This window comes from Mesoplodon bidens, assembly GCF_964165515.1.
Source record: "Mesoplodon bidens genome assembly, chromosome: 3".
Classification (NCBI taxonomy): domain Eukaryota; kingdom Metazoa; phylum Chordata; class Mammalia; order Artiodactyla; family Ziphiidae; genus Mesoplodon; species Mesoplodon bidens.
In genome coordinates this window covers 86701692-86729428 of record NC_138178.1, presented here as the reverse complement: position 1 = coordinate 86729428, position 27737 = coordinate 86701692, and the positions used below count along the sequence as shown (strand labels likewise).

General features: G+C 34.0%; 1 protein-coding gene across 2 annotated transcripts; it reads right to left on the bottom strand.

Annotated features, from left to right (window-relative positions):
- COPS2 (COP9 signalosome subunit 2) lies at positions 1-27729 on the bottom strand. Of its 2 annotated transcripts, none has more exons than XM_081228193.1 (13): positions 27621-27729; positions 16099-16212; positions 15355-15432; positions 12666-12791; positions 10673-10783; positions 10477-10554; positions 8973-9147; positions 7454-7632; positions 7293-7345; positions 4526-4623; positions 3259-3341; positions 2687-2745; positions 1-2064 (listed from the first exon to the last, which is right to left on the bottom strand). In XM_081228193.1, the coding sequence occupies exons 1-13, from the start codon at positions 27672-27674 to the stop codon at positions 1920-1922; spliced, it is 1353 nt and encodes a 450-aa protein (XP_081084319.1). In that variant the 5' UTR covers positions 27675-27729; the 3' UTR covers positions 1-1919. The 2 variants fall into 2 exon arrangements, with proteins under 2 accessions (XP_081084319.1, XP_081084320.1); XM_081228194.1 differs by having other exon boundaries at positions 10673-10762.
- Positions 27730-27737: the final 8 nt, after the last annotated feature.

The following is a 27737-nucleotide window of genomic DNA, read 5'->3' as shown; positions in this document are numbered from 1 at the left end:
TTGAATATAGGCACAGAAACTTGTCATTTTTATTTGGGTAGCAAGAGTCTCTAAATTATGTTGAAAAATAAATCCTAATTATTACTACTCCTGTAAAAAAAAATTTAGCACATTTTTCACAAATGATTTATGCAGAAGAGAAAAAAATACACATAATTTTATAATATCTTAAACTTTTTTATTCCCTACCAGAGACATTTTGTCTTTCATTTTCTTTCAGTTTTCTACATTTTCAAGTTGCACCTGTATTTAATACTGCTTTAATCTGCTAAAGACATTAACTGATTGCTCTCCTAAATCTAAGGATTATATAGTTTTAGTATAAATATATATCACATATTTTCGTAAAATTTTGACAAAACCAAATAAGCCTGCCCTGTTTTTAAGTCCATGCTCCTTCCACTGTTTATAAAATCTGATTTAATGATTAAAAATTCTTGGTTGTCATTCTTCAGTTACAACAGTCTTCCTTCTGAACTGCCACTCACTTTTTACATAATAACAAGCAATAGAAAAACCAAAGAAATTATCTTAATCTTAGTTCTTCCTTTCAACTCTATAAAATAATGTGAACTTTGTTTTTTTAAATGAAACGAATACATCCAAAACTCAATACATTCAAATGAGCTGCGTCTCCTTTAAGATAGTCACCTTGGAAGGCCACAGTTCATTCTAACTATGCTACCACTGCTCAAAATACCTTTAAAACTCTTTTGTGATCGCCTTCAAAGACAGTTGCATACTTCCTACTATTACCTCATAGATTGATTTAATTTTTGGAAACAGTCAAAAGACATTTGGTGCCCAAAAATGGTAACTATAAAACAATCAAGTTGGGTAATACTTTTTTTTTTTAACAATATGCAATCATAAAGTTAATAGTGTGTGTGACTTAAATGAACTCTGAATGCAACTGTAAAAGAGCAAAACCCAAAAGGTTTTGAGCAACGGTAGATTGCTGGAATTAGGAAACAATTTTCCAGCATGATCACGATGCAGGGTAACATTCATTTAGCTGTCTATATTCTGGCGTATTTGTTTAAAGTGAACATTCTGAGAGTTAGAACCTTTTAAAATGCAGTATCATTCTTAAAAAAAAAAAAAGGATTTTATTCCTTTAAAGTATCACTTTCAAAGTTAAGTACTATGCAAATGTTTTGTTAGAAACTAATTCTCCTTAAAAACTTGAAAGCAAATAACCGACTTATTTGCTCCCAGGCTTTTTAACATTAACTGAAGAAAAATAATTTGACATTTCTAAGGTACTAAAAAACAAAACAAAAACCCCACATGTAATAAAAACGCATCAAGAACCAAACTACAATTTCTGAGCTGCACTGTTTATTTTGCTGCTTGAAACCTAAGTGACAGTATGCCACTATAATTATGGGGTTTCATCTAAACCTTTACTACACTGCAGGTACAGAAATATACGGACACATTTTTGGAGAACTGACATTTTGCAAAATGCAGCAAACATTTTAATTTATACATGAGAAAAGGAAGTGTTCAAAAGGGTATGCATTTCAAGTTATTGCAGGTTATTTGTGAGAGAATTTCTGCAGGTAAAACATGTTTAAATTTAACCAACAGTAGCGTGTCAGTGTATTTAAAATCATGACAAAAATCTTCTCTCTGGTCATGTTGCCCATGACAAATTACTATGATGTTGTATGTTTTAGGGCAAGATGTCAATACAGCATAAATCCCACGGCATTTTGGTTTTCTTCTGGAGATTAAAGCTGTTTTTCTTGGGATAAATGCAGCAGCAAAACACAAACCAGTTGATCAAAAAAAGCACTTCTGCCATAACTCCAATAATTTTCGGGACACATCAACCGACAGTAGTTTTGCCATTCCCAGTTCTTTTAAGGGTTACATCTCTGCACTTAAGTATGTCTGTAAAAGCTTGTTCTCTGTTAAGCCAGTTTACTGACTACAGCCTGGTTGAGAGAATTTAGTTGGTTGGTCCATTTATCTAGTGCAGTATATCGGGCACCACCCCTCTTCTGATGATCCAATTCAAGGAGTTGGTTGACTTGATCAATTCGGCCATGAATAGTGCTGGAAATAAATAAATGAAAGAAGACATGTCTACAAACAATTTTCACTAAACATATCTTCTGGACTTCATAAATAGTCACAATATCAATAAATGTAAAAGAAAAAAGCTGCTGCCTACACTGAATGGTTGAGTTCAGCATTAATTTAACATTCACTACCTTATTCAAACTTAGACAGAAATCAGATTTCAGCTACCTTTCACCAATTTCATTGAAAGAACCAACAGGCATATACTTACCCAATTAATCAACAGCAAATGTAATTTGTGAAGCTTTAAATAACATACTGCATTTAAGAAAGATACAATTTCCAAACTATTACATATCATACCTTAAACTTTAAAAACAAAATAATACTATCCATTAAATAATTCTCTAGCTGTATATGGGTCATATACTGAAAGAGAAACCTTTTGAAAAGTCTTTTAGAACTTTTTCAAAGATCATGTGCTTAATATGATCATTCATTTATAAAAAGCCATCACACACATATATCTCTTTTAATAGAAAACCATAGCCAGAGAGTTTTATGAAAAATCAAGAATTCAACTGTTACCTTTGCCATCATTATTCAAACTTTATGTCCTAAACATTTTGTGGTACAAAAATAGTCAAGTACTTACTTATCCAATATGCACTGCACCAGCAAGCTCTCCACATCAGCTACATCTATGTTTAACTCCTAAGACAAGAGACTCATTATAATTCTACCAATTAACGTTTTGAAGACTTTATGATTTTATATAATTATTCTTAAATATTTTAAATTCATTTCTACCACTTAAAAAAGAAAATTTAAAACAAATTTCATTATCTGTTAAAAATACTTCTGAGAACACAGGTCTGATAAAATCCAACTTGTTAACTTTAAAAGTATACTCTTGCTATAATTTTATTGTGGTTGGGGTTAGCCATACATCCATTATATATTTTAGCCACTTTCCTACAATTTTCTCTGAGGCTGAAGGAATCTTTAAGATGAAATATAATGATTCCTTATTTCTCTTTTCTTTTAACTCAATTTATGCCAGGAAAACAGAAAAATTCACACTAAAAGGAAAAACCTTAAGTTATGCTGCATTTTAAAAATGTAGTATTACAAAATGTTAACAAGAATCACTCTTTTAAATAGAAGATAGGTATACTGCATTTATAACTACAAATTATAAATATTAAAATCAATGAATAAAAGTACCTTAGAAATAAAAGGAATATGTATTCTTGTGTAAGGCTTAATTAATTTTATAAGCACTTGTGTTCTGATGTTTCGCAAAAGCTCTGAAAGAAAAAAGTTAAAATAACACATTTGTATTTACTAGTTTGTATATCTTTATGAATCACTATGTACTTCTCAATTATATTAATTATATCATTTATCTTCTCAAAATACATCTTTCTTCCTAGCAAGAACATAAGGTATTTGTGTCTAAAAACATCTGGGTTCAACAGACGCATAGTATGATTAAAGGCTGTCTTTCACATAATTTTTTCTTGTTCCCACCTCCCTGATTTTGCTCACGTTGTGATACTACTTAAAATATCTTCTTGCCTTCTCAATAATACTTCACTGTTCATCATTTCCTCTACAGTTTCCTATTTCAGGAAGCTCTAATTTGTACCCACCAAGTTCCTTATTTTATGCTCTCTCAAAACCTAGAGTAGTACATTTTATACAACGATTTTACAATTGTCCCTAGTTCTTCATGTAAGTGTCCTTTAAAAAAAATAGGAGTTCATGCACAAGACTTCTACATTTTTCTATGCCCACAAAATATAGTATCGTTCTAAGTTCAAATAAGAACTTTAAAAATGTCTGTTGAAGGAAAGAGAAAGGAAGGTGAGGAACAAAAGGACATTACTTCTAATCTTTGGATTTTCTTAATGCATCTGGAATTTAAGTATTTGAATAAGTTATTCCAAATCGTTATTAAAAACCCTCAAATAGCTCCATAACAGGTAGGAACACTGGAGGTATAAGTGGTTCCAGAACAAAGAGATGACTTTTATCTTTGTTAATCAGAACTTATTAAAAATCTCATACATTTGTTGGTACAGTGTTAGCCTACCTTTTCAAAGTAAGTGCATCTCAGCATTATCAATAGCAGGCTGTTTTCAAAACTTTTGTCGTCAAAAATAAATCCTAAAAATTAACTTTGAACTTCAACATCAGTAATAAACATGCAACAATATCTAAATTAGAATAAGAAGGTAAAAGGGACAGCCACCTTAAATGAAATGGACATCATATAAGAACTTGATTACATTAATAAATGAAATTGGCTAGTGATTTCTTTAAAACAGCTTTATAATTTTAAGGAATATTCCATTCCATGACAGCATTTAGAAACATTTCTATATTTTGCAATAAACAGAAGAAAAACAGCTTAATTCCATGTAGCTCCATTAAGAAGTACTGTTTGACATTGACAAAGAAAGTAACAATTTCAGCAGAAAGAATATACCTTCAATGTGTTCTCTTATGAAAGGATCATCCATGATGTTGCTGTGATTTGTTTTTAGAATCTTTTCAAATTCAGTGATGTCATTATTCTGATAGGCACTAACAGAAAAAGAAAAGCATAAATTTTGTCAAACATGAAGAAGTCATATATTAAATCAGATAAACCAAAGAGCCTATTTCTCAATTTTTATATGCAAAAATCTAAATTATATTATAGCTTGTCATGGAAATTGGAATTAAACACACACGTATCCTTCTGAAAATAAAATGAATTTCCTTTTTAATGCTTTTGGTTTTATAAAGGAAAGATAAATTATATCTTCTGGGGCTATAATATTATATTTATACATAGCTAATTAAAATCTTCTCTAAATATTGGTATTAAGAATTGACAACACTTTAATAACTGTTTAATGCTTGATGCTTTTAAGTTAAATTGTGCGTTTAATCCCTAAGAAACCAGGTTTCATGCATACTACTGTATGGAGGAGTTTGGATATAAGACAGTATATCCTCTCTGAAGGTTATTCAGAAATACAGCTTCCTAATTTTTATCTTCTAGAAAGGTACCAGCAACTGCCAAAACTTCTTAAAGGGAACATTTGATTCTCAATTCTCTCTAGCCTTAAAATTCCACTGAGCTATACAGCAGAAACATTGGTGGCAGATAATTAGTGCCAAATGGGATACACACACAAAGTAGAGAGTGATGGACACTGCTGCAGAAGGCCAAAGGCTGATTTACATTCATGATTCTCTGAGATGTCTACTATCTACTCTCGGAGGCACTATGGGGATTGCTAAAGGTGCTGAGAAGGAAGAAGCCAACCTTCTGGATATGGCACCACTGTCTGCTTTATATGTAAGACATATCATCAGCCATTCTGCACGCCCTCTGCTGTGCTTCCATCTGTTGGGTCGCAATGTAACTTCATGTTAGGGACAGGTGATTCAAGTGCTTCAACAGGAATTATTTTCCTCTAGTCTGCTGGCAACTGACTAGGAAGATAAAATTAGGAAGCATTACTTTTCTTACCTACCCCAAATATATTATTGTAATATATAATACTATAGGAGGATATATTCAAATAGTGAAAACACTTGCACACATATTATTTTAACCAAAAGACATTCTTCTACTATTTAAGTGGCTTAAAAAAAAAATCTTACACAAAATGTGGGACACCACAGGCCACTTCTTTCAAAATTTATCATTAAAATAAGTTTCAGAGTTCCAATACAGAGGCTTCACTAGAGTAAATTGTAAGACATAATAAATATACAAATATAGCCATTACTTTTTAAGGTCTGATAAATCAGTACTTTAATCCATTTAATGCATTTAACCAATTTAATTTGAACAAAATATTAATGTCTAGGGCAAAACTTTCCCTCAATATTTCTTTAAGAGTTTTAAAAGTTAAACTGTTGCTTAGCAATTTAACTTGATAAACATTTTTTTTAAAGTATTATGAAGCTAACCTCTAAACGAATAATCTCTTAATGTGGCCAAATGTAGGCAGAATAAACTATTTGAAATAAAGATGGAGAAGCCTCCTTTCATAACTAAAATCAACTTAATTCAACAAATATATATTAAGATAAACTAAAGAAGTAAACAATAAAAAAGAAACTGATTTTTTAATGTTTCAGTTTAAGTTTTTTATCCCCTAACCATTCGTAGTCCCCTTAAAATAAAATCTTCCTTATTTTTTACAGCTAAAATTAAGGTTTCAAACAAACAAAAAGCCTAGTAACTTGTAAAAGTCATAGCCAAATAAAAACAAAGTAAATCAGGACATTTTACATAGAAGCTTAAACAGTATTATGAAATAAGCTATTCTCTCCAAGTATATAAAATTTATATGTAGGTGACTCATAATTTATAGCCTAACAATACTTTTTTAAATTAAAAAAAGACTATTAAGACAATGTCTGGTCACCTAAATTACCTACATGTATCTGAAAACAAACAAAAAAACCCAACCTTGCCCCATGTCCCTAACTACATTCTTCCTGTCTTGGTTCTCAGATGTACAATCTAAACAATGGACTTGAAACCTAGTAAGTTCCTCAGTTTTCTATAAAGAAAGCCCATTAAAGCCTAGGCTCCATCTATTCCTGGCCCAGAGGAAAATTTTTCTTGTTCATTGATTTCTTTTACAAAAACAGGTCTTTTCTAGGCTCTTTGCTTGGTTTCATTTTCTTTAATTTTGTTTAATACTAATTGATTATGGCAGGTTTTTTAGTCATTAGCTATAATTAGTCATATCTTTCTCCACAAAAGGCAACAATAAATCCTTAGATTTCTTACCAGTATGACACCTCTGCTGCTCCTTACGTCAGAAATTTAGCTGAGGCAAATTTATTTAAAGTGATTTTTAATCTTATCAATTAAGAAAATATACAAGTAAAGAAACTGTCTTACTGAAAATTCTTGACTAATGTAGACCAATTCATAATTTCATTTTGGATTAAGGCAGGTAGAAACTGTAACATTGTGAAATTGTTTTAAAGCCTCTACAGCTTTCTAATGAAAAACAGTGTGTGCACACACTCATACAGATAATGAATACTTATAAAATCTCGTGACTAACAGAAACAGTAAAATAAATGACTTCAAAAATTTCATCAACTTTGGTATACTTCAAGCCAAAATACAAGAGAGCAAACACTGAGTATTAACTGAATTCTGAAAAGTTCTCTCCTCTCTCCTATTTATTCACTACTTTAAGGTAATTTACCTTAACTGAAATATTAAAGCTTACCTTACTAAATTCGTCATTGCTAGAATTTCTGGATCATTTTTGTAAGGTTTGGCCTAAACAGTTAAAAAAAAGAAGAATTAACTGTGTATGTACAAAGAAAGAATACATTTATTTTCACAAGAGATAGCTGATAGAAATGAAGAATTAGAGCACAAACATACCTCCTGTGAGTCAAATGGATTTATTCCCGATTTCATTAGCATATTTGCTAAGACCAAATATTTTAAGCAAGTGGTTCGTCTTGGACTTCCCGATTCATCATAATTCTTGAAGGCTTCAAAAAAATCAGTGTGTGCCTTTTCAAATTCACCTTCTCTCAAGTGCATTTTACCACCACATTCTGTAAAGAATAAAACAGGAGAAAAGAGGACATTTTCAGTTCTGTAATAATAAGATTGAACACTTTATAAAAATCAAATGAAAACTATTTCAGTGCTTCCAGTCTTTTAATTCTATATCTTGAAGACTACTAGCTCCTGTAGTGTGTAAAGGGCACATACTTTAATTCTTAAAAGCAAGCTCTTCATTAAATATCAGCCAAACAAGCATTTACAAATCTTTATTCTCAGTTGAAGTAGAAAGTAATTTTATCAAAACTACAATGAGCTACCACCTCACACCAATCAGAATGGCCATCATTAAAAAGTCTACAAATAGCAAATGCTGGAGAGGGTGTGGAGGAGAGGAAAGAACCCTCCTACACTGTTGGTGGGAATGTTAAATTGGTGCAGTCACTATGGAAAACAGTATGGAGGTTCCTCAGAAAACTAAAAACTGAATTACCATATATGATCCAGCAATCCCACTCCTGGGCATATATCCAGAGAAACTTATAATTCAAAAAGATACATGTATTCCTATGTTCACAGAGTTCACAGTAGCCAAGACATGGAAACAACTTAAATGTTCATCAACAGATGAATGGATAAAGAAGATGTGGTACATATACACAATGGAATACTACCTGGCCATAAAAAAGAATGAAATAATGCTATTTGCAGCAATATGGATGCAACTAGAGATTATCATACTAAGTGAAGTCAGAAAGAGAAAGACAAATCCCATATGATATTACTCATATAAAATAAAGCCACAAATGAACGTATCTACAGAACAGAAACAGACTCACAGACATAGAGAACAGACTTGTGGTTGCCAAGGGGGAGGGGGGAAGGAGGAATGGACGGGAAGTTTGGGGTTAATAGAAAACTATTACATATAGAATGGATAAATATCAAGGTCCTATTGTACAGCACAGCACACTATATTCAATATCCTGTGATAAAAAATAATGGAAAATAATACAAAAAAGAATGTATATATATGTATAACTGAGTCACTTTGCTGTACAGCAGAAATCAACACATTGTAAATCAACTATACTTCAATAAAAAATAAAAAAATCATTAAAAAAGAAAGTAATTATATACATATATCATTACAATTCAACAACAGAACTTCTGATGGTGAATTTTTTATTAATAATATCTTTACTGATGTAAATTTTACAAAGACAAAGATTCATCCTAATTCCCTTCTAAGACTAGATCATTTCTTTGACTTCACTACTTTGCCTTTTATTTTCACTAAAACAAACAACCTTCAGAGTCATTCAATCATATGTAAGGACACCCTGATATCTTCCCATGACACTGCCCACCCTTTCCAAACCAAACTTGCCTCTGATGACTCCCATGATCAGGGGATGAGGGATGGCAGACTTGATGTGAAGTGACTGTTCATAGAGTGCTTTAAGTTTTTTGTTATTTTTCTGTGCTGTGTACATTTGAATTTCCAAAGCATATATTTCTAATAACTGTGTGCCTTTTTTCAGGTCATCTTCTCCATCATCAGTCTAGGAAAGCAAATAATGAACATTTAGTCAAGACAGAATTCAGATGCAACCTAGTGATTTTTACTTGAGTTACCCTGAGAACCTTACACTTATAATACTAATTCTGTGGGAAAATGCATTACAAATTTCAGCTGGGACCTAGATTACTAAGAACATGACCTTCAATGGCCAAAAAGGAACCCATTTTCTAGTCATTTTTGTATTTTCTAGTCATTCAATAGGAAAAAAGTGGCCAGAGGTATTTTTTAATGTATAAAAGTTGCAATGTTTTGTTTTATCTAGGAGATTATGAATGGTCTTCTCCAAATCTTCACAACTACTTTAGATCCACTGATTCAATCAAAACACTTCTCAAGTGCGTTCCTAGTACCAGGTACTGGGTCTACCTTGGGGAAATACAAATTTAGATAAGCCAATGTCCCTGATCTCAAAAAGTTCACAATCTGGAAGACCAATCTGTCAACAGATAAATTATAATATAAATAATAATAACTCTAGTTAAGTATGAACTGATCTGCCTTATAAACCAAACCTATTATGAAATCTAAAACATTTTCCTGCTTTTAAAAACTAAAAAAAAGGTAAAATTATTAAATGAAAATATCTGCAGATGATTTAGAACACTTTTCTGATTAACTTTTTACCCATTCACAGACATAACATACATAATTAAAATAAGAGTACATGGCATTGAAAGAGCATAAAAATATTTAAAACAGTATTTCTACATAATATTTAAACTAATATCAAGTAACTTATTGATCAAGACAAAAAAGGAAATACAAAATTACAGCTCACATTTAGAAAGTTATACAGGTGTACTGTCCAGACCACATGGTTATCGAAATTTAAATTAAATTAAAAACTCAGTACCTTCATCTCACTAGTCACGTTTCAAGTGCTTGATGACATGTATCTGATGCTACCATATTGGAGAGCACAGATACAGAATGTTTCTAACATCACATGAAGTTCTATGGGACAGTGGTGTTACAGAGGATTCATACATGAAAACTAGAATATAAAATATCTTTATGATGTATGTCTGTAATATCCTTTCTGATTTTCATAGCGTACATAATTAAAAGGCTTATTCTTAGTATTAATGACTGGTCTGTTCATTTATTGATACCTATGCCTCATTCTACAAAGATAAGGACTAAAATTAGGACTAGGAGGAAGAAATGTAATTCTCAGAAAAAATTAGCTTTCCGGTAACTTATTTTCCAAATTTTATTTTTGCAATCCCTAAACAATGTTTCAAATACAATTTTTTTCTTATGCTTTTTTATTATGAAGAAATATTAAGAAAAAATAAAAGAATGTTACCTGGCAGGACTGATGTAACTGGCGTAAAATTTTTTGAAGCTTTCCATATTCCTCTCGTTCTAAATATAATTTCCCCAGCTGTAAAAAAATAAACTTATTAAAATTAAAAGATTTCAACAGAAGGTGCACCTTTATAGAGTTTATCAAGGATACCCATCCACTCTTCAAAAGAAAAAAATGTAATTATAATTGTTACCTTTGTATTTGTCTTAAACCACAGTCTGTCATTCTTAGCATCTTTCAAAGCTTCCAGTGTTGTTTCATAGAATTCCTGCAGTAAATCCATCTGACATAAAAAATCAGAATTCTATAATTGTAAACAGCAAATTTGTACCTGTTAATAAAGTTAATTTGAGCAAACTAAAAGTGCATCTTTGAACTTTAATACACATAAGATACACTATCTGTATCTTACTGAATGTCTGTGACAGTCCACAAAATTAACAAAACCTTAGCAAAGTACAGACCAAATTTACAAAAAGTGCCAAGATGTGTTTTTATGCGTTAAAAAAAAATAAAACCCAGAAAATGTCTAATGCTCTAGTAGTATAGGTTTGTCCTTTTCAATCTAATAACTTGTTCTATATTAGCAAAGTAAATGACATGCACATAGAACTAGTTGTGCTGTTTATTATTAATAGTGTATATCTTATGCACTCAACTCTTATTTGGGGCCTACTATATGGCAAACACTAAGTTAAGTTGTTAAAGAAACAAAGAATAAGCCTCTTCCCTCAAAAATTCTTCTATAAATGTCACTAATCAATTAACTGGACTACAAGCTTTTAAGTTACTGGTAAACTGTTGGAGTTGAGTGGAGGGAAAAGTCTAGCACAATTTTAGCTGAGTCTAACGCCATCAGTTCATAAGTCTGACTTTTTTTTAATGGAAATTGCTGTTTGTTTTGCATTATGATAAGCTCCTCTGTCCCCCTCCCCCCCGCTTCTGGCTCTACCTTTGTTTGAATACCTGATTCTCTAGGTCTCTACTTAACAGGAAAGCTTGATACTTTCAGAAAAGGTTGCCTATTTATTCACGACTGCTGATTGCACAGTAAGTCAAGTATTGCCCAACCAATATCTATACTTACCTTCAAAAAGACAAAAAGCTTACATATAATAGCATGAAGCAACACACAATCTTAAAGTTTTAAATTATTTAATCCCCCGCCCCAATATCTGGCATACCATTTATGAATAATGTACAAAAAAAATGTTCTGATAACACATGTTTTAAAACACAGAAAATATTTTTCCACTTAAGAAAAGCCCCCTGATATTTAACAACTCTAGAATTAGTGCCATTAAGTGCTAATGTTCTGAACATAAGTTTATCTTCCTCTATTTCCATTACATATATTTTAGATATGAACAGTAAAAATAAACTGCCTCAAGAAATAAAAACAACATCTAGCAGAAAAGACAGAATGAAAGATGCTGGTTCTGAGATGAACATTTTTTGAGTACGAAGAGTTATCAAACGTTCTAAGAAATGCTAAGTGATATAGAAAATACTTCTTGTTTTCAAATATCATAGCGTAAGAAAGCTGAAACTTAGGACTATGTTGCTTAAAAGAATATAAACAAACAGTCCAATTAAAAATTACCTTAGCAATAAAATAATCATTGCTTTTCTTAATAATCAAAGACTAGAATAATGAAAGCACTATCATTCCCCATACCCACTGTAGTTTCATCATCCATCATCCACCTATTCTTTGTAATAGTAGCACTTATTGAATTGAACACCTAATGAGTAATGCCAATTACTAATCGATATGAGTACAGGTTCTCCTCACAAGGATCTTTATCTAATCAAATCTACACAAACCACTCACTGTTAAGTATTAACAGCTCAGGGTGGCTAGCTGAAGTGCTGATGAAGTTTATTAGAAGGAACTGTGATAGTAACTGTATGGGAGTCTAATATAAGCCTGCAAAAGTTGTGTGCAGACCTGAAGATCTGAAGATGATATTTAAAGAGATTAAGCTAGGGTTATAATCTTTTAATATTATACAATTAGTACTGTAATCAAGAATAAAATACACATTATTTTTAAAGCACACTAAAAATAAAAATGAGCATAACTGCTTAAATAAAACCTCTAGGCCTTAAAAACAAAAAAAGAAAGCCCTTAGTATAAATGATAAATATATTGATAAGTACTAAGAGGGAAAAACAGATCTAACCTGCTTAGAAGTGGAGATATAATCAAGAATAGAATTAATGGATTTTTCAGAATAATTTCTTGTGACTGCACTCCGAATATAGGTCAATAGTTGTTTATATCTGTTCATCATTTCTGGAAAGTTTGTCTATGAGGGAAGAAAAATGCATTACTAGGTACATATTTATTTACTAAGATATATACACATGATTAAGATTATAGTACATATTACCAGTTAATTGAAAAATAACAGTTTCTCAATAATAGAGAAACTATATGACGGAAACATTATAAACATTTTAGCTTAAATTTTAAATTACTAGATTACTCAGTAAATGAATCATATTTTTGAAGTTAGGCTTTGAAAAAGAACCACTTATAGATTTTCCAAATTTCAGATATTGTTCCTCACGGCACAACAAGCACATTTATTTAAATCACAAAAACTACTCAAATATTCATAGACCAAAAGGTAGAAATAAGTCCTACTTTTCAAATGTTCTTTCCTAAAAATTTACCCCTTCATCAGGAAGCTCTCTATCAATAGTTATGTATTTCTTCTCTCCCTATTATTGGCAGGCTCTTATATTAAAATGTGAAGTGAAAGAATCTCTTCAAGCCCAGGTACTCATCCCACTATCAAGAAAAGTCCTCCCAACCCCTAAAAAGGGGAAAAGTCCTCCCACCTAAGGCTCTACTCAATAGCAGATGTAGCTACTGTTGCTATTCCTTGCAGGACTATTTGCATTACTGTGGTTATTCCAGGAAACATGAAAGATCTGAGGAAATAAAGGACTATTAGTGAAATTTCCAGCACTTAAATATTTTGGCAGAGGGTCTATCATCCCTCAGAGCATATCATATCACCTGCATCCACAGTCCCCACAATCTCCAAGTGCTGTTAATCCCTTTTTTTATTGGGATTAACAATATACTCTACTTTTAATCACAGAGGTGGAGCAATGGCAGATACAATGCTTTTTTTCTTGAATAACAGAACATGTAAATTTATTAGGGTGAAGCATAAATTAATGACACTGTAATTTTTCTGCTTATGACTATGTTCTGCCTTGGTATATAGCATGAAGGACAAGAAAAGAAAAACATGAGAAGACTCCCTGAAACGTTCTAAGCAAGTGAATTACGAAAAAGAAAACTAGTAGGGGTAGGTGAGGAAAAAACAGAACAATGAGAAAAGCTTTAGCAATATACATCAAACTACTTTCGTTTCCAAGTATACCAGCACCACGTGGGGGTAAATAATAGGTAACACCCTCTCAATGAGCCACTGAAACCCAAGTTATAGAACAAGTCTCCTAGCAAAATGGAAATCAGAAATATGACTGTCCCAACTTTGAGATTATATCTTGATCCTGAAATAGGATTTTAGCAAAAAGTTAGTTTTGACTTCATTTCCTTATGCCACAATAACTTGAAAGCTAATTTTTCAAAAATTATGTTACTGTAATTAAAGATCGAGGGACAATTAGGTTTACTGGTTTTTACTTGCAGTGGTGAATGCACAGAGCAGCTGACAACAAACCTTTCCAACTTTCTACTGCCCAAGAGGACTACACAGAAACATGAGTCCAACTCTGAATCTAACTCAAAAATGAGGTGGCAGGGATGGACGCTGAAACTACTCTTGTAAACCACAACTTATTCAGAGATGCTACTACAGCAAATAAAAGGTAGAGAAGGAAGGTAGGCAAAATAACACAAAATACAAATAATCCTCTCCTTTCACTTGCTTCCTATCCTGGCTCAAGGTAAAATGGTAAAATCAATTCCCACGGGTGGCATACATTTAAACGGGCTCAAAAACTAAACGACTGCTAGTATGATAAAATAGTAGATTTCTATAGGGTCTCTTGGTATTATTTCAAATCACAGAATCTTAGGAGTTGAACATGGGCCTGTAACATCACTGTAATTGTTCAATCAAAATCTCCATCCCCTGAGACACCTGATGCTTCCATAGCCCTCTAAATTATAAAATATACTGAATGTATTCTGAAGATATATAAAGCCACCTGGATTTCCCAATGGATTATTTGTGGGGTGAGAGACAAAGAGAGGAGCCATGAAGGTTTTGGCCCTAATCAGTGGAAGAAGAACGTTTTGTAATAAAAAGTAGAACATCAGAACTCCGAAATAAACACTAATAGTTTGTTGAAACGTCACTCTCTATTAAGAGTCTCATGCTCTACTGACTGACCTAGGCTGGCAGGGAAAAGTCATTCTATTAATAATGTAGCTAAATACTGCCCATGTATCGAAAAGATAAGCTTTCTTAAACAGAAAACTTTGTAGCCTATGCAGAATTTTTAAAATTTAGTACTACTGTAGTCACAAATGAAAAGTAGGCTAAATATGGAAACATATCAACGGAATTATTTTAGAGAAGTAGATATAATGACATTTTGTTGCCATGAGTTTTTTTTTTTTTTTTTTTCCTCGTACCCAGGCCTCTCACTGTTGTGGCCTCTCCCATTGCGGAGCACAGGCTCCGGAGGCGCAGGCTCAGCGGCCATGGCTCACAGGCCCAGCTGCTCCGCGGCATGTGGGATTCTCCCGGACCAGGGCACGAACCCGTGTCCCCTGCATCGGCAGGCAGACTCTCAACCACTGCACCACCAGGGAAGCCCGCCATGAGGTTTTTAAGCACAGAATTTCATTAACAGTTTAATTCCTCTCAAAACACATCTTACCAACTTGAAGTTAATCTTAATCATTTGTTTCAGTGCTTTAAATCCCCATTCTCCTTTTTCACCTTCAAGTTCCAAAACCTAAAAAAAGAAGAAACTTCCAGTATAATTTAATGCCGTTATTTTCTAATGACACTCAATATCTAAGTTGTAAACTAATTTTACATTATATGCATGAAAAACACTGCCCCAAGAACTCTACTTCTCAATGTCATATTTAATAGGCTTAAGAAACTAGCCTTAAAATGCTTACTTAAGGATAAGTGAGCTTATTTTGAAGTTTCTTCATCAAAAGATTAAATAAGAACTATTTCTTGATTATACAATCCCAGAAGTACTTTTTATTCCTCTGAATAATCCGCTGGTAAGAATAACCCAAAAGTTTATCAATAGTAAAGAAATCACACTATTTAATAATGAAACCACACCTGTGTGATTTGTCACCCAAAGACAAAGGAACACGATTGCAGGGATAATAACTATTGACCAGCATGTTGATTCTCTTTCTGCCAGAACCATACTAGCTTTTCAGGACAATGGCCCTGCTCTATAGATAACCTGACTGGAAAAAACAAAAGGATAGCCCTTTTGAAATATTTGCTTTTGTTGCATAATGCAAACTTATTTTACAGGATTATCACTAAGTATCCAAACGTATTACTGAGATAAAATCACTTGGAATTTACTTGATTTAAGACATCATTTAGAAAAATATAAGACACAGAATCAGCCAGAAAAAATATGAACCTTTTGGAAACTGCTTAATGCTGCTTTTGGGTCATCTTCTTTTAATGCTTTGGAATTATAGTACTGATTTTCCAAATCCACATTCGGCTCAGAGTTACTATCTTCAGAGTATTCCTGTGTGTTAGAAAGAGATATTAAAATGAAGGAGAAAAAGAAAAGAAACTCACACATTGCTAAAATGTGAATACTGTTAAGAGAAAATCCACACATTTATAAAAAACAAAACAATTTAATTACATAGGTGAAACCCCATTGATATTTAACCATTATTTAAATAACAAGGGGAAAACCCAAAATCAAGTGGATAGCAGAATACAGTAGTCCCTCCTTATCCGTGGTTTCACTTTCTATGGTTTCAGTTGCTCCGTCAGTTGAGGTATGGAAACTGGAAAATTCCAGAAATAAACAATTCGTAAGTTTTAAATTGTGAGTCATTCTGAGTAGCACGAAGACATCTCTTGCCATCTCTCTCTGTTCCACCCTGAATGTGAATCATCCCTTTGTCCAGCATATCCCACCTGTGAGTCACTTAACAGCGGGCTCAGTTATCAGATCCACTATTGTGGTATCACAGTGCTCCTGTTCAAGTTACCCTTACTGTACTTAATAATGGCCCCAAAGCTCAAAAGTAGTGATGGTAGAAATTCACATATGCCAAAGTGAGGCCCTAAAGTGCTTCTTTTAATTGAAAAGGTGAAAGTTCTCAACTTAAGAAAAAAAATGTATGCTAAGGTTGCTAAGATCCATGGTAAGAACGAATCTTCTATCCATGAAATTGTGAAGGAAAAAAGAAATTTGTGCTAGCTTTGCTGTTGCAGAAGTTACAGCCACAGTGTGTGAAAAGTACTTAGTTAAGATGAAAAAGGCATTAAATTTGTGGGTGAAGGACATGAACAGAAAACATGTTCTGACTGATGGTAATGATGTATTATGCCAGAAAACATTGAGCCTATACAAAGACTTCAGCAAAGGATTCCCTGAAACGAGTGACACCAAGCCATTTACTGCAAGTAAGGGATGGTTGCATAGTTTCAGGAACAGGTTTGGACCGAAAAATATAAAAATTACTGGAGAGGCTACATCTGCTAATGAAGAAGTCATTGTCACATTTCTGGCAAAGTTGAAGGAGTTGATTAAGGACAGAGACCACATTCGTACAACTTTTATGACAGTATATTGTTATAATTGTTCTATTATTCTTGTTAACCTATTACTGTGCCTAATTTATAAATTAAACTATATTACAGGTATGTATGTATAGGAAAAAACATGGCATATATATGGTTTAGTACTGTCCTTGGTTTCAGGCAACCACCGGGGGTCTTGAACTACTGTAGAATCATTTCTTTCCTTCAGATCAAAACTACGATTTCCATAGAATCAACACAAAAGCAAATTGTAAAGAAATATTGGTTACGATCTTCAATTCTGTAGTGGTTAACCTTTTGTTGATAATGGAACTTGAGAAAAATCAATGTAAATACTAATTATTATGTAAATGTTAACTATTCATCTTTAGTTCCATAATCTAGTTTTTGCTACTCCCTAAGTCGAAATTTCATTATTCTAACATGGCCTAACTACCTAGGATGGTAATCTATATATAGCAGAGTAGTCTATTACTAAATATAACTATATGTTTATAAGAATATTTGCTTTATGTGCATTCCACATTACTCAACAGCTGTTTAGTTATATTAACATACTTTAGTCTTATAACAAATCAAAATAAATAAAACAAAATTTATTTATATAGTTTTATGTGACTTTTCATCACATTAATTCAGTTCCTAGTTATGGAACAATAAAGCACAAAGAAAAATTGGAGTAACACTATTTTGTGGAGCAGTATAAACAAGAGTTTAAAATAGTTCCAGGATATGATATTCAATTTAATGATGAGGATTATAAAATATACATAAATTAGTGTAGTAAAAACTATTATTTTAGGAAGAGAGAAGATTATTTCCTTCAGCTATGAGTCATTACAAAGGGCAAGTTTATGCCAAATTCAGAATTGTGCCTGAAAGTAAACAGAAAAAGACAAGAACAGCTATTTCTAAATCCAAGTACAGGTAAACTTTTTTTGCAGATACTTATGAGAAATTTTGTATTGTCTCATAAAGGCACATGAAAGAAAAAATGCACATGAGTGTAGAAAGCTCAAAAATATGTAACACAAGACGAATTTTTCCTATGACCAGTAGATGGAGGGAGGTGTTTGATCTTAGTATAGAATCAGTTTTAGCTGACCACAATGGCTTTGTAATGTGCGCCCTCTGGAGGATAATTATTTCCTTGTATAAAGATACTGCCTGTGAAGCACTGGCACTCTGCCTCACAAATATAAGTATCAGGAATTGAATTATGCTCAACATATGAAAATCCTCTGGAACACTTCTCTTAGAGTTGGGATCAAATTCTGAGTAGTGCGTAAAGTTCATAATCACTCATTCACTTCCTAACCCTGTAATTTAGGTTTGACTGCAATAAAACTGATTAAACTAAAAAAGCAATTAATAAATAATGAACATGCCAGTGTATACATCAAATCATGTTATGAGAGTTAATGGCTTCTGAGCCAGGTTGTGAAAGATAAATGGGAGTTTGCATGCTGGACAAAACAAGAAAGGGGAAGAGAGAACAGCAGACACGAAACTGTAACGGGAGATAACTAAACAACTAAAAGCAACCATACCGCTGGAACATAAAAAGTCCTTACTGATTCTACCTTGAACGTGAATCCCAAGTCCATCCACTCCCCCCCGCCCCACCACCACCCTAGTCTACCACGCCACTTTCATCTCTCCACAGACTATAACCTTCCCATTCTCCTTTTTAACTTTCAAATTCCAGTCTTCTTAGGGTAAGCAGCCAGAATAATCTTCATAAGATGTAAATTATCTCATTCCTCTTCTCAAAAATGGTTTCCCATTGCTCTTAAAATCAAGTTCAAAAATCACCAAAATGTGACTCGATTATGCACCCAACCGTATCTCCTGTCAAGCTCTCCCTCATCCACTTTGCTGCAGCCACCCTGGCCTTACCTCACAAGTTACCAAACTTGTTCTCACCTTTACATGACATTCCTTTTTCTTTCTACCTCTCTTCATCCCATTAACCACTGCATGTCATTACAGCTTAAGCATCACCTCCTCAGGGAAGACTTGGAGTGAAGAATCATAGCTATAAAACCTACTCTCACCTTTGGAAATCAGTTCTTCTCAGTTATTCTCTAGTAACTGTTCAATAATATATGGGAATAGCTAGAACCAGAAAATGACTTTTCTGCAACCCAAATCTTCAGAATGCACCCCTGAACTTGGAAGCAAAGTATCTTTGATTTACACCTACCACCAAGTCTAAGAATCTGGACTCTTACTCAAAGCCCATTTATTTTTGGTTTCTTAGCCCATAATGGATTAGGAAAAAAAAACTGACCAGGATATGAGGTAAGTAGAAGCTGAGAGGCACACATCAGTAGGACGAGGAGTTGCCAGAAGGTTAACTTCAATTACTGGAAATTACTGAACTGATTATAACATTGTTGAAGGCAGGAACCTTTACATTTCCTACCATGTCTGAATGCCTCTTGTAGTACAAGACTGACTACCTGCAACTTCTGGGAACCGACTGGCTCCAGCTAATGATATTTCTAACTTCTACATAACTCTCCCAAATCACTACAGTTGAGATAAGACTTAATCCAGCCCTCAGCATTTTGTGAATATGTTATTTTGGTTTTTCATATTGCATGGGTTAAGAAGTGAAATGTAAATTTTTTGCATAATTGCAATTCAATTTTTAAGTGTTACTGCTGAAATGTATAAATACATGAGAATTGGCACAGCTGATACGTTACTGATTGGTTTCTTATAATTAGGCAGTCCTGTGTTATGATCTGCAACACCATGTTGCAGCCTCCATGACATCACTAACCTGTCATTTGCAGCTCAGTGAATCACACCATCAATACAAACTACGCTACAGGAAACTATTCACTTCCTACACTGGCATGATTTTTACACTGAAGATATTTTGAGAAGTCTTTAGAATAATTCTTTTGTGTAGAATATCTATTATATATTATTTATATCTGTTATTTATACTCAACGATAATGATCTTTAGTATAAACCAGCAATTAAATGTTGCTCAACAAATGCAAATTAAGTCTTTCCCCTCAAGCTATTCATGGTCTGAGACAGATATGCAAATGAAACACCAATATAACACAATAAAAGCAGTAACAGAGACACATACTAGGTACAGTGGCAGCTCAGAAGAGGAGTAATCAACTACTCTTGAATGAGTTAGAAGAGGGAAAAGTTACCTGAACCAGGTCTAAAAGTAGGGATAGAAGTTCCCAGGGATGAGAAAAGGCACCAGAAATAAAACAATTAACTATGCAAAAGCATGGAAGCTTGAAATGGCATTGCATATTTGGAAGAACCATCAATAGTCTGATTGGGCTGAAACACAGCATGTGTGTAGAGCTGATAAGAGATAAACTGGATCAGACAGTAGAACTGTACAAGTCTAGCAAGGAGTTAAGATCAAATGGAGACGCACTAAAATGTTTTATAGGGAATTAGACTTGTGTTTTAGGAAGAGCATTCTGGTAGTAATGAAGTAGCCCACTGGATACTCTTACAACAGTCTGGCCAAGACATGATGAAGGTCTGATCCAAGTAGTAGAACAGGGAGAAGAGGAAGGGGATAGAATAAATATATGCGATGTTAAGGATGTAAAATAAAAAGGACACATCATATGGGCACAAGAAAGGGGAAAAGTTATCTCTAAAGACTATTGCTGACTTGGTTACACACAATACCATTAGTCAAAATAGGGAATATAGGAAAAGTATTAAATAAATATTGCTAACTGAATTCCCTTATGTCAGATGAAGAGGTGATAACTATAATTTATAAAAGCATAAATGAAATGTTTTTAAAAGAGAAATTGAAATTTTAACCTACGTATTAAGAATGCTTTTTAAAAAACAAAGAATTTAAGCAATATATGAAAAAGCAAGCACTTGAACAGTGTTAAAGGGATTTTTAAAAATCCACTAAAGTTCATAATAGTTCCAACCCACTTACATAATAGCTCATGTCCTGACATCTTCCCAAAGCAATTACGTACCCATCTACACCAACCAAATCTATTCTTTCTTCCCCCCAAATACGCCATGCACTTCAAAATCTCTGCTTTGGCATACACTGGTCTCTCTGCTAGGAATTCTAATCCACCGCGCCTTCCAACAAACTTCCCACTTTTCTCCTATGATGCTCCCCACCCCTAACACTCCTGAGAAAGGTATTCATCAAGGCTTACCTTGTGATTCTTTCTCCAACTCTTCTTAGCAAAATAAATTTTCTCCTCAGTCATGCTTCTACATGACATGCATGTCTCTAAGATGGAGTCTTGTGTGTTTGCTGTTCCCACCTCCCCTCTCCCCTCACCTGCCCCACCATGAGCTTCTCAAAAGCCAAGAACTTACTTTTACTCATCTTGGTATCCCCAGAGCCTGGTATATTACAAAATGCTCAATAAGTGTTTGCTTAATTGAAACGAAAAGTGGGTGAATGTTCCAAAATAAGACAACACACAATAGGCAGGGACAATTTTGACTCTATGTTGGAATGGAGTCACTGCTGAACAGGGTCAGTTTCATAGTTCATGTACTTGTGTCTCTTGCCAATAGAGGTCTTAAGAAATGTGCTCTAGGAAAACAAGACTCACCATTAACAATGCTTCCCAAGCCTTGACCATGTTTAGACAGCTATACTAGATGTTGGGCATCTAGGGCAAAGGGCAAAGTCTCATTATCCTTAAGGATGAGATTTAATCCAAGTCCTAGGTAGCCAACTGTGGTTTAGCCATTCATAAAATTAACCAAACTTTAAAAAATTTCACTCAAGGTAATGGATCCTAATTTGTCTATGGTATAAATCAGAACATTCTTTTATCTGTCCTAAACTTTCAGTCTTCAAATTAAAATTTCCAACAAGACATCATTAAGGTCATTAGACTTGGGCTCTAGTTTTGACTCGGCCACTAATTTGTCACGTAAATTTAGCTAAGTCACTTACACTGGATGTTTCAGTTCCTCTCCTGTCAATTATGGGGGTTGATTTCTAATTCTTGCTGAGATCCATGTGTTCATTTTGGGACATGGTACACAAGTACAGATTTATTCTGTTGGATATTCATACTTTACAGATTTACATTAGGGGTGAAAAAATTTATCTCATTGTTAGCATAAAAGCTGTCTCTCATTACTTATGGGAGATCTTATAATGACATCCTTATCATTAGTTATCCTTGTTTGAACCTCTCTAATTTCATTATATAGGATACACCCATGAGGTAATGCAACAGTCCTTTTTGAAAATACACCCAAACTTATATTTCAAACCAATGTTCTTTAAAGTAGTAACTTTAAGAGGTGGTAAATTACTGGTAAATTATTCCAATTATACTGACATGGATTATTAAGTAACACTTCTGAAATTCTTAAGTTAGATGTTTCTGACCTAAAACAGTATCATCCAGTTTGAGGGCCCAACTTATTTAATCAAACCCGACTCACAATTTTTGACACCTATAAAATGGAGAAAACTTGGCTATAGCTCAAGTTAAAAAAAAAAAAAAGAAGCTGCACAGTTTACAACAGCAAAAGGAAACAGGCCAAATTCTCATCAATAGAGAACTGGTTAAATAAAGTATGGTACATCCACGCAATCAATGCAGCTATAAAAAGAAATAAGGAATCTCTCTGCATAGTTCTATGGAATAATCTCCAAGATAAATTAAAAAACCAAGTGTAGAACAATATATATACTATGCTAAATATGCTACATCTTGGTTTAAAAAAGGGGAATGGGATAAAAATGTGTATTTGGTTACCTATGGGGAGGAATGGGAACTGGGCAAATAGGGAACAAAAATGGAAATTTTATTTTAACATTTCATGTTTTTGAACCATGTGCATGTATTACCTATTTTAAAAAGCTAGATGCTTCAGGTTCTGAAGAACTCTAAAAATTTTTGAGCAATGACAAAAATCACTGTTTGGTGTGCCCACCCCACCCCCACTCCGCCAAGATCAAAGTAAGATTTCTGTTCATCATTTGTACCCTGTAAACCATCCCCTCTCCCCCCAGCAATAAAATGCAGGTTCACTGTGAAAGGTTTGCAAGAAATAAACACATTTTAATTTTCCTGACACTTTTCATATTTTCCAGACATTTTTTCTATATTTTTCCCACCCAGCAAAATGAACTTTAGCCCCACCCAATAAAATCATAATATGGATTACATATTTATAGTGGACATGTATTCACTATGTGCACAGCAATGGTGACTGACTCTTCCTCTCCTAGGTGAGGGTTTTCAATTATAGTGCTCCTCCCACAGGGCAGGGCAAGGAACCTATCCTCCCTCTCTACAGTGACTGAGCAGTACGAAGAAGGTGATGCAGGCCTAAGGTGAATCAATAAAAGTTCTTCATAGGGTTTCACTGTTAGAGCTAGCAAGGAAGACTCTTTTGCCTTTGGGGTTATAATACTAGGAAGATAACACATTATATCACAAGATCTTGTGATATAATGTGAAGGCAATTAAGCCAATACAGTGAGGAAAGCAGCCCAGGAAGAGATAGAAACAGAAAAAGACCCAGCATCATTATCTGAGCCATGAATCCAGCCATATTTACACTTCCTGGTGATGTGAGCCAATACACACTCTTTTTAGTTTAAGCTAGTGTGACATGTATTCCTGTCCTCCCTTACACCCAACAGTACTGACTAATTTATCAAGTTTTTCATCATTGGATATTCTTTAGAAGCATGGTTTGAAATGCTGACATACTTTCCATCACGTGGATATATCATAATTTATCTATTATTACCTTATTACTATTAATAGTATTCCCGTACTATTGATAAGGTGTGTGCGGGGGTGTTTCCAATTATTTACAACTAAACATGTCTTTTTTTTTTTTTTGGCCACTCTGAGCGGCTTGTGGGATCTTAATTCTGCGACCAGGGATCAAACCTGGGCCCACAGCAAAGAAAGCTCCAAGTTCTAACCACTGGACTGTCAGGGAATTCCCTGTCACGTTTCTTTTAAGCCTCAACTGTATAATCAAACTTCATCTTTGTGAAGACTACACGCAGAACTCCAAATGTGTGTACAGCATAAAAAACAATGGCCCAGACCACAAAAAGTATATTGTTTGAAAATCTGTTCTTAAAGATCCCCAACATTTTGTTTGTCAAGCTTGTAAGTGACTGAGACAACAGTCTCAGAATAAAATAACCTATAACCTCCAAGTTCCTTATATGTACAATGAGTGACAAGTGAATGTCTTAATATTAAACACACAAATCCCTGAAGCTATTTTTTGCCCTGTCCTATATTAATCTACTTCTTTTTCAAAGTGTGTATGCTATTCATGTCCATTCAAAAATCTTTTTAAAAAATGGAAGTGTTATATTTTAATTTGCTAAACCATGTTCTAAGGTTCTTTCTAACATACATGACATTTGTCTGATCTTGTTAAAGTTGTGACAAATAAGAGATTCTGTAAGATATCCTATGGCTAAGACTCTTTTCTCTCCCCCCAAAAAGTAGAAAAAAAGAAGTAAACTTCTAGGGCATTAAAACAGCTATTTATTAAGACAAGAATAACAATAGTAGTAAACATTCATTCATGAATCACAACTATAAACTTGACTAGGTGACTATAAAGAGGCTCACATTTCAGTAACATACCTAACCAGGTAGAATTAGTCTACCTTTTCAACATGTTTTTTTCTAATAATAACATTTAAGTTCAAATATACAATACCTATAACAGGAACTACTAAAGAATAATTTTTGGTATTACATCAGTCTGTCTTAAATCCTTTCTAAAAGATTATTAGAATTACCAATCAACTTCATGCTAGAACGGCTGAACTGTGGAATTACAATACAGTTAACTTATCTATCAAGGACCTTATTAACTTAATGAATGGCACTATAGTTATTACTTATTATTATTGTTACTATTAACACTATCGTATATAAATGTGTAAAATTACCATTGGATTAAAAGACATTTACCAGTACCGTCTTCTACTTCTCCATTCACTCCTATGCTTAGAAAGTGCCTGCTTCCACCTCAAATAAAAGTCAAAAAGATCTTAGAAATAAGAGGTCAAGCCTATTGAATTAATTTCATGTTTGTTTCTTCTTTTTTTAACCAACTTAATTCTCGTTTAGCTCTTGGGCACAAATCATTATTTACGTTTTTCGATAAAACAGTATAGTTTTAGAAACAAATTTTTACTTTTTTCAGTGATATCCTAACTACCTATTTCTACTAGATTGGGCAAGAACAAGAAGTGATTTAGGGTATTAAAATTTATCAACAGACAACTTATAAAATATATACTGAATATATCTGTAGTTAGGATACTCATGGCTCTTGTTAACATTTTGACTAAAATGAGGTGATGGCAAACTTTCCAACAAACAATACATTTTTTTAATAAAAAAGAAGTTTCCCTAAAACAGCAAGTCAATTCTGACTCTTTAAATTCTAAGAAACAAACAAACAGAAAAGACCCAGGCAAATAACTATTAAAAAACAAAAACAACAACAACTTTTCTTTTGGCAACATGTAAGCATGAAATGGCAACCAGCCCTCTTAATCTTTTTTTTAAACATAGTGGCTTAAGGAAATTAACTAAGGAAGTAAAAAATAAATTAATATAATATCTGTGTAAGAGAGATATGGGGGGAGGACTATTTAACAGAATGCTGGAGTGGGGAATTATTATTTGTGTGTGTGGTAGTGTAAAATCTTACTTTTTTTGGTTAAGAAATTTTAAAGAAAGGTTAAAACTACATGTTCAATTTTATATTGTACATGTACTGTAGGCCCTCAAAGGCTGGAGAAACATAGCCAGGTTAAATCATGTTTATTTAATTAAAATCCTTGCAAAAATGAACTGAGTACTTCATGGGACTGTAAGATTCTCATTCTCATTCTTACGTTAGAGACTCACTCATAGTGCTAATAAGTCATGTATTCAAAAAACTATTGCTTAGAAAAGAGATAGGTACAAACATGTAAAAACACTAGTTAAAACAGTTAAAAGAAACACTTCCGTAGTTAAAAAATACCTGTAATATAAGTAAACATGTAATAAATAAAAATGCACAAAATATTACAAGTAGCATATTCTTAATGGACTTAGGGCACTGCCTAAAACTGGCTTGATCTGAAGAAACTAAAATGTAAGGCAGAAATCTTAGCAAAACTCTGCGTTTAAGAATTATCAACACCTCTACTATAAATTTCAGGTAATAACAAGCATTTCCCTCTCCCTTTTGCAAATATGCCTTCTTTTAAAAGGGAAAGATTAATTGGAAAAGACTATACAAAGATTTACACTAATTCAAAACGATATATTAATATCTTGAGAACTCTCTGGCACTTAAAATGAGACAGACTTCCCTAAGCAACTATTTCATAACTTTACAGTAATGCAGCATCACCATAATATACAAGAACCATGCACAAAAACACCCCCAAATAAAAAGCAAAGCCAAGTTGACGCTAATTCTTGGTCCAGATAATCTTTCTTAGTTCCCACACAGGTAACGTTTTTGAATATCAACTTGAAATGTTAGTGAATTTTTAAAAACCTGTAAATCTGTTCATAAATTAAACCTTTAATCTTTAAAAATCACCATTCAGCTACAGAAATTCGTTTAGTTCTACACTGTTGATATTTTTAACTTTGAATATTGGGAAATTTCTAAGTCAAGATAAAAGCCAATGTGTCAATCCCCTTATACCACCCCACCCGCCAAACCCTAAACAAACAAAAAGCAAAACCTCCTTACGAGCTTTTCTCTTTAAACAAGTAGTTAAACTACTTTTTTAAAGCTAGCCTTGCTCTCAGTTCTCCACTGCACCTTTACCTTAAACCAAAACGGACCCTGGACAAGACTAATTAAGCTCTGTTTCCAGGAGACTCACAAGTGGCTTTTCGCTGTCAGGCCTGGGAGCAGTAAGGCCTCCTAGTTTTCGGACCCCTCTCCCAGCATTTCGCACCCGCTCAATTCAAGTGTGAATACGAGGGGCCGAGAATGCCGGGCCCGAAAGGGCATCGCCGGGGCCTAGACCACTGCACGGTCCCCAAGGCGGCTTGCGCGGTAAGGGAAGAGGGAGGAGGCATAGAGAACCGGGCGCTGGAGGCCAGAGGTAAACGAAGGAGGCGCTCGGACTTGGAGCGCAATGCTCGGGACCCCCTTCGCTGCCTCCTTTACCTTCCCTTCCCCCATGCTGGAGAGGCAGGGCCCGGGCCCGGTGCGGGAAGTGGGAGGAGGTAAACTCGTCCTGTCACTGCACCGGGAGAGGCTGGAAGGAGCACATGTTCAACGGGGAAATGCCGCGGCCGCCCCGGCCCCTAAAGCCAGAAGCCACCTCCAGCCCCAGAGTTCTGTTCCCTGCGCCTCACCAGGTCGTAGTCCTCCTCATCATCGCACATGAAATCATCCTCCATGTCAGACATCTTGGTTGGGACGCGGGGGGAGCGGGGGAGGAGAAATTGGAGACAACCTCCTCCCACAATCCT